The 13869-nt window shown below is 37.3% G+C and overlaps 1 protein-coding gene across 1 annotated transcript in view; it reads left to right on the top strand.

The window, feature by feature from the left end:
* CMC2 (C-X9-C motif containing 2) overlaps positions 1-12726 on the top strand; it is a 33939-nt gene extending 21213 nt beyond the window's left edge. Inside the window, exons 2-4 of the mRNA XM_057492961.1 lie at positions 3793-3908; positions 8984-9055; positions 12622-12726. Of these exons, the coding sequence (XP_057348944.1) occupies positions 3828-3908; positions 8984-9055; positions 12622-12708 (240 nt within the window). The 5' untranslated portion in view covers positions 3793-3827 and the 3' untranslated portion in view covers positions 12709-12726. The remainder of the gene's footprint in view (positions 1-3792; positions 3909-8983; positions 9056-12621) is intronic.
* The last annotated feature ends 1143 nt before the right edge of the window (positions 12727-13869 follow it).

Here is a 13869-nt window from a genome sequence, read left to right as displayed (position 1 = left end):
AATGTAGATGATCAGGTGTGTGCCTGTAGACTATGTGTTAATCCGAGCTAGACAAGGGCAATAAAACATCCACGTATGCAGAAGATTTCTCTCAGAACGGGGGGGTGGGGAGGTTCTAAGCCTCACCTCTGTTGATCCCCCTTTTTCTCACCTGATGGCCCCCCTGCGACTGTGCCTGTCTTAGGTTGTTCCTCCCTTGAGGAATCTTACCCGTCTCTGGCTAACCAGTCATCTTCCGGGGCCATACAGGGAAATGTAAAGTTGGTAAGTGAGAGAGAAGCCTTATTGTTTGAAAAGGTTAGCTTTTTACTTCTTTGCATATTTATGCCCTGTGGCTTCTATGCCCAGCATTTGTCTTGAGGTATCTTTACCACTTGGAAGAATTATGATACTCGGTAAATTTGATATGAGGCACGAATTCTATTTAAGGGTTGTAATTAGGAAGGAAGAAGAAAAGCTATAGAAGTAGCAGGCGGAAGAAAACATGGGAAGATTGATTATTTCTTTGACATATCTTCTTGTAGAGTAACTTCAGCATGTATAGGTTTTAAGCTACTACTTAAATTGCGCACACACATTAACATAATAGGAGTATAGTTACATAACCAAAGCATATCTGTAATTACCAGCCATCTCCAGTGAAACCAAGAAAACCAGTTAGGCACCTTAGGCATTTGTGAAAACTTATCTCTGATATGGTGGATATTGTCCAACTGAACTTGAACAGTCTGAGAGAAATCAGACAAATTAAAACAACCCATTCCTGGGGAATGTTCACATCCCTTATGTTCTTTTAACAGTAAATAGTCTGTAGTTGTAAGATTTTGAAGCGCTACAATTTGCACTTCTCCTAATTCTTGGTTGAGTTCCAACAGTATAGATCCAGTCAAATTTGTTGTTTTACTGTATGCACAGGCCAGCTTAGATATCTCCTTCATTCCCATGGCAAGTCCAGGAGCTGGTGGGATGGGTGCATCTACAGCTGTAGCAGTGCGTGGATCTTTGTTGGGGTTTTTTGATGATCATCTTCTGGCATGAGTCTTCCAGAGAGTGCTGATGTTGGAAGTTCTCTTTCATATCGTATCTTAGTTCATTTTCGGGGTAGCCCAATTAGGCTTTGATCTTCTGTATAAACGCAAACAGACCTTTGCCTACACTTTTATATGCCCTTTATACCCTTGTGTAGAACTCATTGGAGGTTACCACACAGGAACTGCCCTTTTTTTTTTTTTTTTTTTTTTTTGTTTTGTTTTTGATATCACTAATCTACACTTACATGACGGATATTATGTTTACTAGGCTCTCCCCTATACCAGGTCTCCCCTATAAACCCCTTTACAGTCACTGTCCATCAGCATAGCAAAATGTTGTAGAATCACTATTTGCCTTCTCTTTGTTTTACAGCCCTCCCTTTTCTCCTAACCCCCCATGCATGCTAATCTTAATACCCCCTACTTCTCCCCCCCTCTTATCCCTCCCTACCCACCCATCCTCCCCAGTCCCTTTCCCTTTGGTACCTGTTAATCCATTCTTGAGTTCTGTGATTCTGCTGCTGTTTTGTTCCTTCAGTTTTTCCTTTGTTCTTATATTCCACAGATAAGTGAAATCATTTGGTATTTCTCTTTCTCCGCTTGGCTTGTTTCACTGAGCATAATACCCTCCAGCTCCATCCATGTTGCTGCAAATGATTGGATTTTCCCTTTTCTTATGGCTGAGTAGTATTCCATTGTGTATATGTACCACATCTTCTTTATCCATTCATCTATCGATGGACATTTAGGTTGCTTCCAATTCTTGGCTATTGTAAATAGTACTGCGATAAACATAGGGGTGCACTGATCTTTCTCATACTTGATTGCTGCATTCTTAGGGTAAATTCCTAGGAGTGCAATTCCTGGGTCAAATGATAAGTCTGTTTTGAGCATTTTGATGTACCTCCATACTGCTTTCCACAATGGTTGAACTAACTTACATTCCCACCAGCTGTGTAGTGACTTTTTGATTATGGCTATTCTAACAGATGTGCAGCAGTAGCTCATTGTTTTTTTAATTTGCATTTCCCTAATTACTTATGGTGTTCAGCATTTTTTCATGTGTGTAATTAACCATTCCTGTATCATTTCCAGTGAAATATCTATTCAAATCTTTTGCCCATTTTGGGGGTCCATTTTAAACATTGGATTGTTTGTAAGCATTCTTTATATTGTATATAAAAGTCCTTTACCATGTATGATTTGCAGAAATCTTTTTCTGGTCTGTAGCTTGCAGTAGATTTTATTGTTCAGGAGAGTTTTAGGTTCAGAGCAAAACAGCAGATAGTATGTCCCCTGTCCCCACACATGCACAGCTTCCCCCACTGTTGACATCCCCCACCAGATTGATAGGCTTATTACAATTGATGAAGCTACATTAGCACATAATTATCACCCAAAATGTGGCTTATCTTTTCATTTTCTTAGTGATGTTTTCTGAAGTGGGAAAGTTCTTAATTTTGATGAGATTTTACCAATTTTTTCTTTTATGGGTTGTGCTTTTGATGTATCTGAGAACTCTATGCCACCAAAGTTCATTATTTTCTCCTGTTTTCTTTCTTGAAACTTTTAAAAGATTAAAGCAATAAATTGGTTCTTTCTTTTGGTAATCTTTTCTGAGTTTAAAAAGAATAGGCTAAAAAAAAAGGTAGGTGAATAGTGCTACTTAACAGTAGCAGACACTTCAAAATAATGTTTTTCCTTTGACCTTGGATGATAATTTTCTACTGTGAATTAACCTTAAACTTAATTTCAGGGATTTCAGCTCCTTCTTTTCATTGTAATACTAGCATTTTTGGGTATGTAGCTCTGGGAGGAAGAGGGTTCATGGCCTGGGACAAGTTCCTCGTGAATCTGGTGAAAATGAAGTAAGGCAAGGGGAAAGGCAGGTTGGGTTAAAGGAGTTTCTTTCTCACAGCTTGCTCGGGTTTGCTGGCCAGGCCTGAAACTGTCCACCCCCTCCGGCCATGGTGCCTGCGCCCTTTCCCTGCCTGCCCCTTCCAGGAGGAACTCCATGGGTGGGTCCCTAGTGACTGGCAAACACCAGACTAATTACGTACCAGGAGCAGAGGGAAGGAGGAAATGGCCGTTTTCTCTCTGTCCCTTGCTGTGGGTGGACGGGAGGCTGTGCCATGGTAAACATCCGTTGGGATGTAATGGACTAAGGCCAGGTGGGAGATTCTGGAATTTCTGGGTGAAAACTGCCATTTACCCTACAGGGTGTATCTGTTAAGTTTGAAAATAATTTTCACATCTGCTTTTTGTTTATCTTCATTGTTTAGTTAGATTTTCTGTAAGATGTTAGGAAAAAGGCAGTACATGTTCATACTAATGCGAGCCTGGCTAATGGCTCTTTAACCCTCTCAGAGGGGGATATACATTTTAAAAGGATTCATAAGCTAATTTTCTTAATTGGTAGAACTTCACCTGAACAAAATTAGTTGTAATGTGGGGAAAATAATTGAGGTTAGGCTTATTAATATATAGGCATGCTGTTTCTGCTTGAGCCCTTATTTCCAGGATTGGGTCTTTTGAGGAGTCCTGCTTTTTTCTGAACTTCCAGGTTCTCTAAAACAACTCCTCATAACTTGTTAAATCTGTTAAATCATAGGATAAGGAAGCAGAGGCTCAAGTTTAATAATCTACCTAATACATTCAACCTTTTCTGATAAAGGTCAATGCAGGTTCTTACCGAAAATAGTTTTAGGTTGCATTAACAAATATGTAGTCACACATATTCAAGACACTCTTGTATCCACAGGTTGCTCTGCTGTGCTCCATCTCCTTCTCCTAAAGATGCATCCTGACTTATCTCCACACTTGCACACTGAAGAATGCAACGTCTTGATTAACTTGCTTAAGGAATGTCACAAAAATGTAAGAGTTCAGAAAAATGACCATAAAGCAACAACAACCCTTAGCACAATACACTGATGTAAAGTGTTCTCTCCATTAATGGAAGGGAATAGTTGTATCTCAGTAATTGGTCTAAGCTAATCTTGCATGTGATGCTTGTGATTTTTCGGAAACCATCTCCTTTCATGATTAGTAAAAATCGAGAATGATCATTTGTTAGGGAACTTCTGAAATAATATATAAAGGTTAGAATCTATGTTCTTAAAATACTTTCCCTTTCCTAATTATGGGGTTGCTAGAACAAAATTATGTTCTGCTCTGACTCTTCCAATCATAATGGAATTATTCTAAGAATTTTCTCTTTCTTGCTGTTTGCAATTCTGTGTTTAAAGGAAATTGAAACATTTTTATAATTAGATATTAAATAGATTTAAATTATGATGGGCCTAATTTGACAGATTTATTTAATACTGTGGAATGGAAATAAATTCCATGGTTAAAATCAAAATAGAAAAGAAGCCCATTTTGGGAATTTATTAAATTAAGCTGATATTTTTACAGATATCAAATATTTACCTTTTTTATATATTTGATTCATGATACAGTTATAAGGAGCGTTTGTGTTTTTAACTTTGCATGATACATTACTTCATAATATTCATAAACTGTAGATATATCAAATTACAGTAATAGTAAACATCATTTAAATGAGTAAAATTTTAAGACTTAAAGTAAGGTAGTAATAACCATGACCTGTGAAGTCAGGTATTGATGACAATATACTTTAGGCAAACTGTTTTCACCATACATGTAGATCAAGAATTAATTTAAGTCTTTTTAACTTTAGCCATTTTATGAGTGTGTAGCAGTGTCTTATTTGATTTTGAATTGTATTTCCCTGATGGTTGGTGATTTTGAGCATCTTTTCATGTACTTCTTGGCCATTCACATAAAGTCTTTTGCATGTATTTAAAAGTTGGGTTGTTTGTCTTACTCGTTGTAAGGATTCTTTTTATTATTTGGCTAACGAGTCCTTTTTCTGATAAGTGTATTGTGAATATTTTCTCCTAGTCTGTGGCATCCTTCTTCATTTTCCTAAGGATTGTGTGTCAAAGAGCAGTTTGTAGGTTTGATGAAGTCTAATATACCAGTTTTTTCTTTTACTGTTTGTGTTTTTCATGGTCTAAGGGTCTTTGTGTACTTCTCAGTCGCAAAGATTCTCTCCTGTTTTTTCTTCTGGAAGTTTTCTAGCTTTTACATTTAGGCCTGTGATTCATTTCATTGAATTTTTGTGTATGGTGTGAGGTGTGAGTCAAGGTTTCTTTCTTTGCCTCTGGATACTCAATTATGCCAACACCATTTGTTCAAGAGGCTATCCTTTCCCCACTAAGTGACCTGGATGCCTTTGTCACAGTTGGACCAGGTGTGAGGGGTTCTAATTCTGGACTCTCTACTCTGTCCTACTGATTTATATGTCTGTTCTCAATTTTCTGGTTAATTCCAGTGTTATCTTACTGAGGCCAACCTAGTCCCATGACCAGTTTGTCTTCCTCTCTGTTCTTATTTACTTCCCACATTGCATCTAGAGTGATCTCTAAACATAAGTTTAATAGTTGTTCCCTTTTAATGGCTCCATTTGTCTAGAGAATAAAATAGACATTTTTTACTTTGTGTTTCAAGGCCTTCATGTCTTCTTACCTGTGGGACTTACCACTCTCCTTCAGCTCCGTCCTCCTTCTGCTTGTTCCTGCATGTTCTTTTTTTTTTTTTTTTTTTTAAATAATTATTTTTTATTGAAGGGTAGTTGACGCACAGTATTACATTACATTAGTTTCAAGTGTACAACACAGTGGTAGAACATTTATATACATAATTCTAGGTTCCAGCTATCACCCTACCAAGCTGTTACAATATCTTGACTATATTCCTTATGCTATACATTACATCCCAGTTACTTATTTATTTTACCCTTGGAAGTCTGTCCTTTTTTTTTTTTTTTTTTTTTTTGTGAGGGCATCTCTCATATTTATTGATCAAATGGTTGTTAACGACAATAAAATTCTGTATAGGGGAGTCAATGCTCAATGCACAATCATTAATCCACCCCAAGCCTAATTTTCGTCAGTCTCCAATCTTCTGAGGCATAACAAACAAGTTCTTACATGTAGAACAAATTCTTACATAATGAATAAGTTACATAGTGAACAGTACAAGGGCAGTCATCACAGAAACTTTCGGTTTTGCTCATGCATTATGAACTCTAAACAGTCAGTTCAAATATGAATACTCATTTGGTTTTTATACTTGATTTATATGTGGATACCACATTTCTCTCTTTATTATTATTATTTTTAATAAAATGCTGAAGTGGTAGGTAGATACAAGATAAAGGTAGAAAACATAGTTTAGTGTTGTAAGAGAGCAAATGTAGATGATCAGGTGTGTGCCTGTAGACTATGTGTTAATCCAAGCTAGACCAGGGCAATAAAACATCCACGTGTGCAGAAGATTTCTCTCAGAACAGGGGGGGTGAGGTTCTAAGCCTCACCTCTGTTGATCCCCAATTTCTCACCTGATGGCCCCCCTGCGACTGTGCCTGTCTTAGGTTGTTCCTCCCTTGAGGAATCTTACCCGTCTCTGGCTAACCAGTCATCTTCCGGGGCCATACAGGGAAATGTAAAGTTGGTAAGTGAGAGAGAAGCCTTATTGTTTGAAATGGTTAGCTTTTTACTTCTTTGCATATTTATGCCCTGTGGCTTCTATGCCCAGCATTTGTCTTGAGGTATCTTTACCACTTGGAGGAGTTATGATACTCGGTAAATTTGATATGAGGCACGAATCCTGCATGTTCTTTTCTTCAGTTGTACTGGAGCATTTTTCTCCCTTCTAATCCTTTGTACTTGCTGGTTCCTTTGCTTAACTTAGAACCTTCCTCGCTGTCTCCACTTCGATCTGCTAGCCCAGGTTTTACCCTGCAGGTTTATTCAGCCTAATATGTCATGTCATCTTCCTTTTCTCCTTTCCTGACCTGGATTCTCTTGGTATAGTCACTCTGTACTCCAATAATGTCATACGTAAAACATTTCCTACCTTATGGCCACTGTTTTCACCCCTTTTTGGTCTCAGGGCTCCTTTGTACTCAACAATTATTGAGGACCCCAAGAGCATTTGTTCCTGTGGGCTTTATCTGCCAGTATTTACTGAATTAGAACTTAAAACTGAGAAATTTTAAAGTATTAAATTACTTAAAAAATACAATAATAAGCCCATTACAGGTGAAGAGTGACATTGCTTTTGCATTTTTGACAGTCTTTTTAATGTCTGGCTTCATAGAATATACTGGGTTCTCATATCTGTTTCCATATTCAATCTGTGGTGATATTATACTTTGGAAAATTTTACTGTATCCCTGTGAAGGGATGAAAGTGAGTGAAACAAATGAGATCTTTGATTATTGGGGAAATAGTTTTTACTTTGTGTGTACCCAGGAAAGGTCTTGGGAGCTCTTGGGTGTCCCTGGACTACACTTTGAGAATCACTGCTTTATAATAACCACTTCACTGTTCCCTCTGTGAGAGTAGGGCCCAGGTCCATCTTGCTTGCTACTGTATCCTTCGTGCCTGGGACATTGCCGTCAAGACTTGGATTAGTTGATTCATTTATTCACTCAATTGTCAGCCAATTTGGTTCTCAAGAAACAGACATCAGGCACTAGAGGCTTATGCAGGAGAATTGCAGTCCATTGGCATTTCTTTGATCAGTTCCACTGGGGCATTTTGCGTCTGTTCGCATATAAAGTCACAAGAGTATAATTCTCATTTGTGCCTAATGTTGAGGTGAAAGCAAAATACAAATTAGTTTTTATCTTGAATTTAAAAATATATATGTATATGGGATGATATAAATAAGTATAAACTAAACTATGAAATGCCACTTTGTATTCTAAAAGTCTAATCCTTTCTGTTAATTTCCCTTGACGAGAACGTGTGTGAAAACTCATAGTCCCTGTTTGTTTGTTGTCAAGGGGTGTATTTAAGAAAAATACCCAGGAAATATTTATCCTGAAAGGGTCATTGGGTAACCAGTAGGAGATTTTAGTCTACCTGAAATGCTTGCCAGAAAAACTGACAATTTATTTGACGTGGCCAGAAAAGTACATATAAAGTGGCAGAAAAAAAAAGAAATAGCATGAGGCATAGCTTACCAATTATGTGTTGTCTGGTTTCCATGAAAGCCTTAATTAGAAAAAGAAGAGATATGCTTATTATTACAACTACAAGTTCAGCGTTTATGGCATGTCATTATAAGACGTGCTTTCTGACCACCCTTAAAAATCAGGGTGTGCAAATGCACTAATGAAGCCCTACCAAGATTCCCATTCTTGACTTGGTCTTCATCTTCATCTGCTTTGGAGCTCACACAGTTTTTGCCATGAGAATAGTCATAGAACTTGAAACCACTTAAGACACTTTAATTTTTGCTTTTCAAACAAAGCAGACTTTGAACTTCAGAAATAGATTTCCTGATATTGTGAATTAATGGCTTATTTATATGGCCCATATAGGCTATCTAATAATAGTGTTAATGTGTTTCTGATGTATTTTGATGACATTTTGAATGGAGGCAAATGAGAAAATGGCTTTGACACCCATTTATTAAGTAACTCTTCTACGGGACAGAGTGCTCTTGAAAGAAGTTACTGGCCATGCTAGTGTGGTTGTCTTGCACTTTGATATCACTTCCTGTGATAGAGGATAGGCTGTGCTGTGACTTTTAACATGCCCTCAAAGAAAGGGGTGTTTTGGAAATAAAATTGTTTGCACTCTTTCATTGTGGGCTTTTGGCAGGTTAAATGGCTTCCCTATTACCAAACAAGTTTTTTTATTTTTCATTTCTACTTACAGAACATTCATCCCTCCTTTGTAGGAAGGCTTGGAGAAGCCTGTTTATTTTTATGTTTTAAACTTGTGATTTAACTATTTGCCTATTAATAAGGTAACACATTAAACCCATTTCTATAGGAATAAGTACTTCTGTGTGCCAGAGACCTTAGCATATTATGGGATGAAATATTTTACCTCTTTTCTTCCTTTTAGCACAGCTTTCTGAAATTTTTTGGTCATTGCAATGATCTAGATCGGGAGATGAGAAAATGTTTGAAGAATGAGGTAAGAAAAAATGTTAGCTGAAATGGTCGAACAAAAGAACAAAACATTTTGGAACAATATTATATATCATTAAATTTTTTTCCAGATTTTAGTATGACAGAGAAAACTGATGTTATATTTATATGTCCTCCCCTAAAACCAAGAGGAGAAATGAAAGCTGCTTCTGGGGACAGTTTCAGACATTACCATTATTTTGCATGCACATAAATGAAACAAATTCCTTATTATAATCACTGTAACTCCTCTGGATGAACTGTGATGAGAAATTGAATCTCTGTTCAGTAGAAAGATTAATGTCAGTCAGCTATTAGCTGTAGCAGGTACCTGAAACTGTTGGCCTCAGTTTTCCTTACATAACCTGGGGAAGCTACGCTTAGGCTCTTACCAGCTTTAAAATTTCGAATTTCTTTATAACTATGGTATGTTCAAGCCATAGGGATCTAGTTTGACTTGTTTGGGAAGACTCATTTCCTGAGCCCAGGTTTAGGTATGACTTCGAGTTGGGCAAATAGCCAAAGTACCTACTACTCCATTGTCTTCTTACAGATACTGCTTATCAAGCAGAGTGCATTTTAAATTTTGAAAAGAAAATTCCATTTCTGTTCCCTACATCAGAAGTTTTATGTCCCGAACCGTTAAAAATAGATAGCTACTAAAAATCTGTTTTCCAGTTTTCTTTCACGTTCTGTACTTTTGAACATTTTTTCCCTGTTAGCTTCATATTGAAAGGTATTAGGTACAATATTTGAAGCTGTCCTTTTTTGTATTTTTCACTTAGGGTTTTTATTTTTCTTCCTAGAAACCCTTTCCAGTGTCTTTACTGTTTGAAGAACTTTCTGTGGTTTTGAATTAAGGGTGATAATTTTCTTTGTGAGCACAAGCGTGTATGTGTATAAGGGTTTTAAACTGATTTTTGAAGAGAGTTTTTCCTTCATAAGATAAGGCTAGTTTATATGGAAACCAAACCTGGGGCTTTGGTCCTGTTTTCATAAGAGTATGGGAAAGAAAAACCCGTATGATATTATTCGGCATAGCTTTTTATTTCTCACAAGCTTTTGGTTGTGTAAGATAGCTTTTTTCCTAGGTTTAGATTTTTTTCTCCTTATAGTTCAATAATTGTGCCATTGGTTTGGTGATTAGATTGTCATGAAATTTTCTTCCCAGGTGTTCCTGAGCTGTTAGTGACTATTTGGCAGAATATTGTAGATGTTTTTCTTATTTTGTCTGAGTTTGTTTTCATGTAAATTTCACATTTTCTCCCTGACTTATTTTCTAAGTCCTCTCTGTGGTTTTATGTTGCTTCATTACCTGATTTATAGATGCTTCTCTTTGTTCTTTCATCCTCAATCTTCTGACTGTGCTCATTTATTTCCTCTCTGCTTTTAATGCTTTCTAGTTTACCATTTCTTGCTTCTAACGCTGTCGTCTCTACCATTTCCTCCCTATGTCATATGAGTATTTCATTCCTTGAAGCTTTTAACTATAAGAAGTACTTAATTGCTTGAAGCTTTTAACTATACGAAGGGTCTCACCAATTCTGTGGAGCCTCTTTTGCTGCTGCGTTTCTGCTTTTGTTCTTTTTATTGAAATGATCACTAATACTGCTTTTGCAACATCCTCTTTTATCCCTCTTAATTGTTTTGTTTGGTTCAGCTTTTGGTTAATTGACCTTCCATTCCATCTGCATTGTTGGTGAAGTTTGGGGAATAACAACATAGTCATCCTTTTTTTTCCTTTTTTTTTAGGGGCCATCTTGATTCCCTTTGGTGATATCTTAACAGATATTTTAATGGAGACTATGTCTTAATGTACTCTGTGGCCTATATTTTTGGTCTCCTATAAAGTATTATCTTCTGAAGACTTACCCCTCAGACCCTCTGCCACCCAGATGGCTGGGGGTAGTGCAATTTATGTGATTAAGGATCAGTTCAGTATTTTTATTGAAAATAAAATCAAATATTTTTCTCAGAGCAGGTATCTCTCCATATTCTGGAATGGTGGCTTTTTGTTTCTTTTGAATCATTTTTAAGGCAATGAAATACCCTTTCCCCTAACAATTTTAAGAGGAAAATTAATGTATGACAGATAAAAGGGATGATTTTTGTTAAAGGGATCTGGTGTTTCATCTGCAATTTGAAGTGGACCTTTGATGAGGAAGGAAAGAAAAGCTGAGCAACTGCTATTCTGGAATATGCATTAGAACCCTTCAATCAAAACTTTAAACCTAGAAGACTTTTTGAGGACTCTCTGACCCAACTCTTCCTATTTGAGCTTATTGGACCAGAAGATAAAGTGACTCAAAGTCATGAATCTCCACACCATTGTCTCAGGGGATCCTGTGAAGTCCCTGGTTAGCTCTCTACCACCCCTCTTTCGTTTCTGTGGCCGCCTTGCATATCTCTGGCTTCTAAACAGTGTTGATGTTCACCTGTTCACATACACTGTTTTTTCAGCTTCAGTTCACTTTTACTTTTTCTTTCCCCTTTGCCTGGGAATCCTTGATTCACCTTTAAGTATCTGTATTTGTGTATATAAGTCTGTAAACACATACATATAAAGACACAGTCAAGTTTCTCTGCTTTAAACAAGTGCTTTTTCTAAGTGCCAAGTTCTGTATTTCCTGTTACTTGTAATCTACTGGCCAGATCAGAATACTAGGCTGAAAACCTCCAAGGTGAAGACTACATTTAGATCCAACTGACTACAGACATACAGGATTTGGGGAGAGTCAGGTTTGGTAACTGTTCATGATGAAAACATCCCGGAAATTCAGCTGACTAAGTTTCCATATGAATGAATAGGATAATATGGTTGCTAAGAGCCAGTTACTCTTTTGAAAGTATTTATGGAAATGAATGTGTCTAGGTCACATCTGTGAGACCATGCCAGGAGCACTGTGATTCTGATTGTGATATTTTTTTGTGAGGGTCATTGATTTTGTGATATAAAGCATTGAAGTGCTTTATAAAAAGCGATTTATAGTATATTAGAAAACAGAAGCCATGTTCTGTGAACAGTTGTAGAAACCAACGGTATTCAGCCTGAAAAAGTGGGTTTTCTGTAATCAGGTAATTGGAAAATTATAGTAGGCAAGAAGAAATAGAGGGCAGTAGCAGAATTTGTAGGGAAACACTGAATTCAACATAAAAAACTTAAGGGCAAGTAGAAGTGTCCAGTTATTAAGCAGGTATTAATCTTAAGGTAATGAGCACCTCATATCTAGAAGTGTTCAAGCAGAAGTTGGAGGACTTGATAGATTGTGAGCTCCTGGAGAATAGGCACAAAACTCGACCCTTTTAAATATTTACTGAGTTCAGATATTGGGAGGAAATTAATTCAGTAAATACTTGTGTACAGGTTAGGGTGTAGGTGCTGTGTTGTATGAATGAAATTGTACTAGATAGCATTGTTCCTCTTAGATTCCACGAAATAAAAGACAAATAAGAATTTTGTTGGAAAAAAACATTTTTATTTTGCAAATTAAAAAAAAAAAACTTTAACCTAACTGGTATAAATGATGAAATAACCTGCTGTCTCTTTTCTCTCCCCTTCCTTTTTTCTTCCAGTACATTGAAAAGAGGACCAAGAGCAGGGAGCATGGCAGTGCAATGAGAAAGAGACTTTTTAATCCTGCAGAGGAATCTGAAAAATAAATTAAAGACATACCTCGTTTTGTTGCATTTTGTTTATTGCGCTTTGCAGATACCGTGTTCTTTACAAACTGAAGGTTTGTGGCAACCTTGTGCGAGCAAGTCTATTGGTGCCATTTTCCCAGCAGCATTTGTTCATGTTTGTGTCACATTTTGGTAATTCTTGCATTAATTAAACCTTTTCATTATATTATACTTGTTACGGCGATCTCTTATCAGTGATCTCTGATGTCACTGTTGTAATTGTTTTGGGGTGCCAGGAACTGTGCCGATATAAAACAGTGATTTTAATTGATAAATGTTTGTGTCTGGTCCACTGACCAGCCTTTCCCCTTCTCTCTCCTTCTTCTCTGGCCATCCTAATTTCTGAGACGTAATAATACCAAAATTAGTCCAATTAAAAGCCCTTCAATAGCCTCTAAGTGTCCGGGTGAAAGGAAGAGTCACACGTCTCTCACTTTAAATCAAAAGCTACAAATGATTAAACTTAGTGAGGAAAGGCATGCTGAAAGCCAAGATAGGCCAAAAGCTAAGTTTCTTCTGCCAAACCGTTTGCCAAGTTAATGCAGAGGAAAAGTTCTTGAAGGAAATTAAAAGTGCTGTCCCAGTGAGCACATGGATGTGTGAAGAAAATGAAACAGCCTTATTGCCAATATGGAGAAGCCTTTAATGGTCTAGATAGCCACAGCATTCCCTTGAAACCAGAGTAAGGCCCTAACTTTCCTCAATTCTGTGGAGGCTGAGAGAGGTGAGGAAGCTACTGAAGAGAAGTTGGAAGCTAGCAGAGGTTGGTTCATGAGAGTTAAGGAAAGAAGCCGTTTCCATAACATTCAAGTGCAAGGTGAAGCAGCAGTGCTGATGGAGAGGCTGTAGCAACATTGAGGCAAGACCTTCCACCAGCAGATCATAACTCACTGAAAGCTCAGTTGATGGTTAGCACTTTTTAGCAATAAAGTGTTCTTAAATTAAGGTGTGTACACTGTTTTTTAGATATGCATGGCACACTGAATAAACTGCAGTATAAACAATAACTTTCATATGTACTGGGAAACCAAAAGATTGATGTGACTTGCTTTATTGCAGTATTCGCCTTACTATGGTGGTTTGGAACTGAGCCCACAGTATCTCCCAGGGATGCCTGCCTATTGTCACTGGATGCCTTGG

This window comes from Manis pentadactyla, chromosome 15 (genome assembly GCF_030020395.1).
Source record: "Manis pentadactyla isolate mManPen7 chromosome 15, mManPen7.hap1, whole genome shotgun sequence".
Lineage (NCBI taxonomy): Eukaryota > Metazoa > Chordata > Mammalia > Pholidota > Manidae > Manis > Manis pentadactyla.
This window is presented reverse-complemented; position numbering and strand designations above follow the sequence as displayed.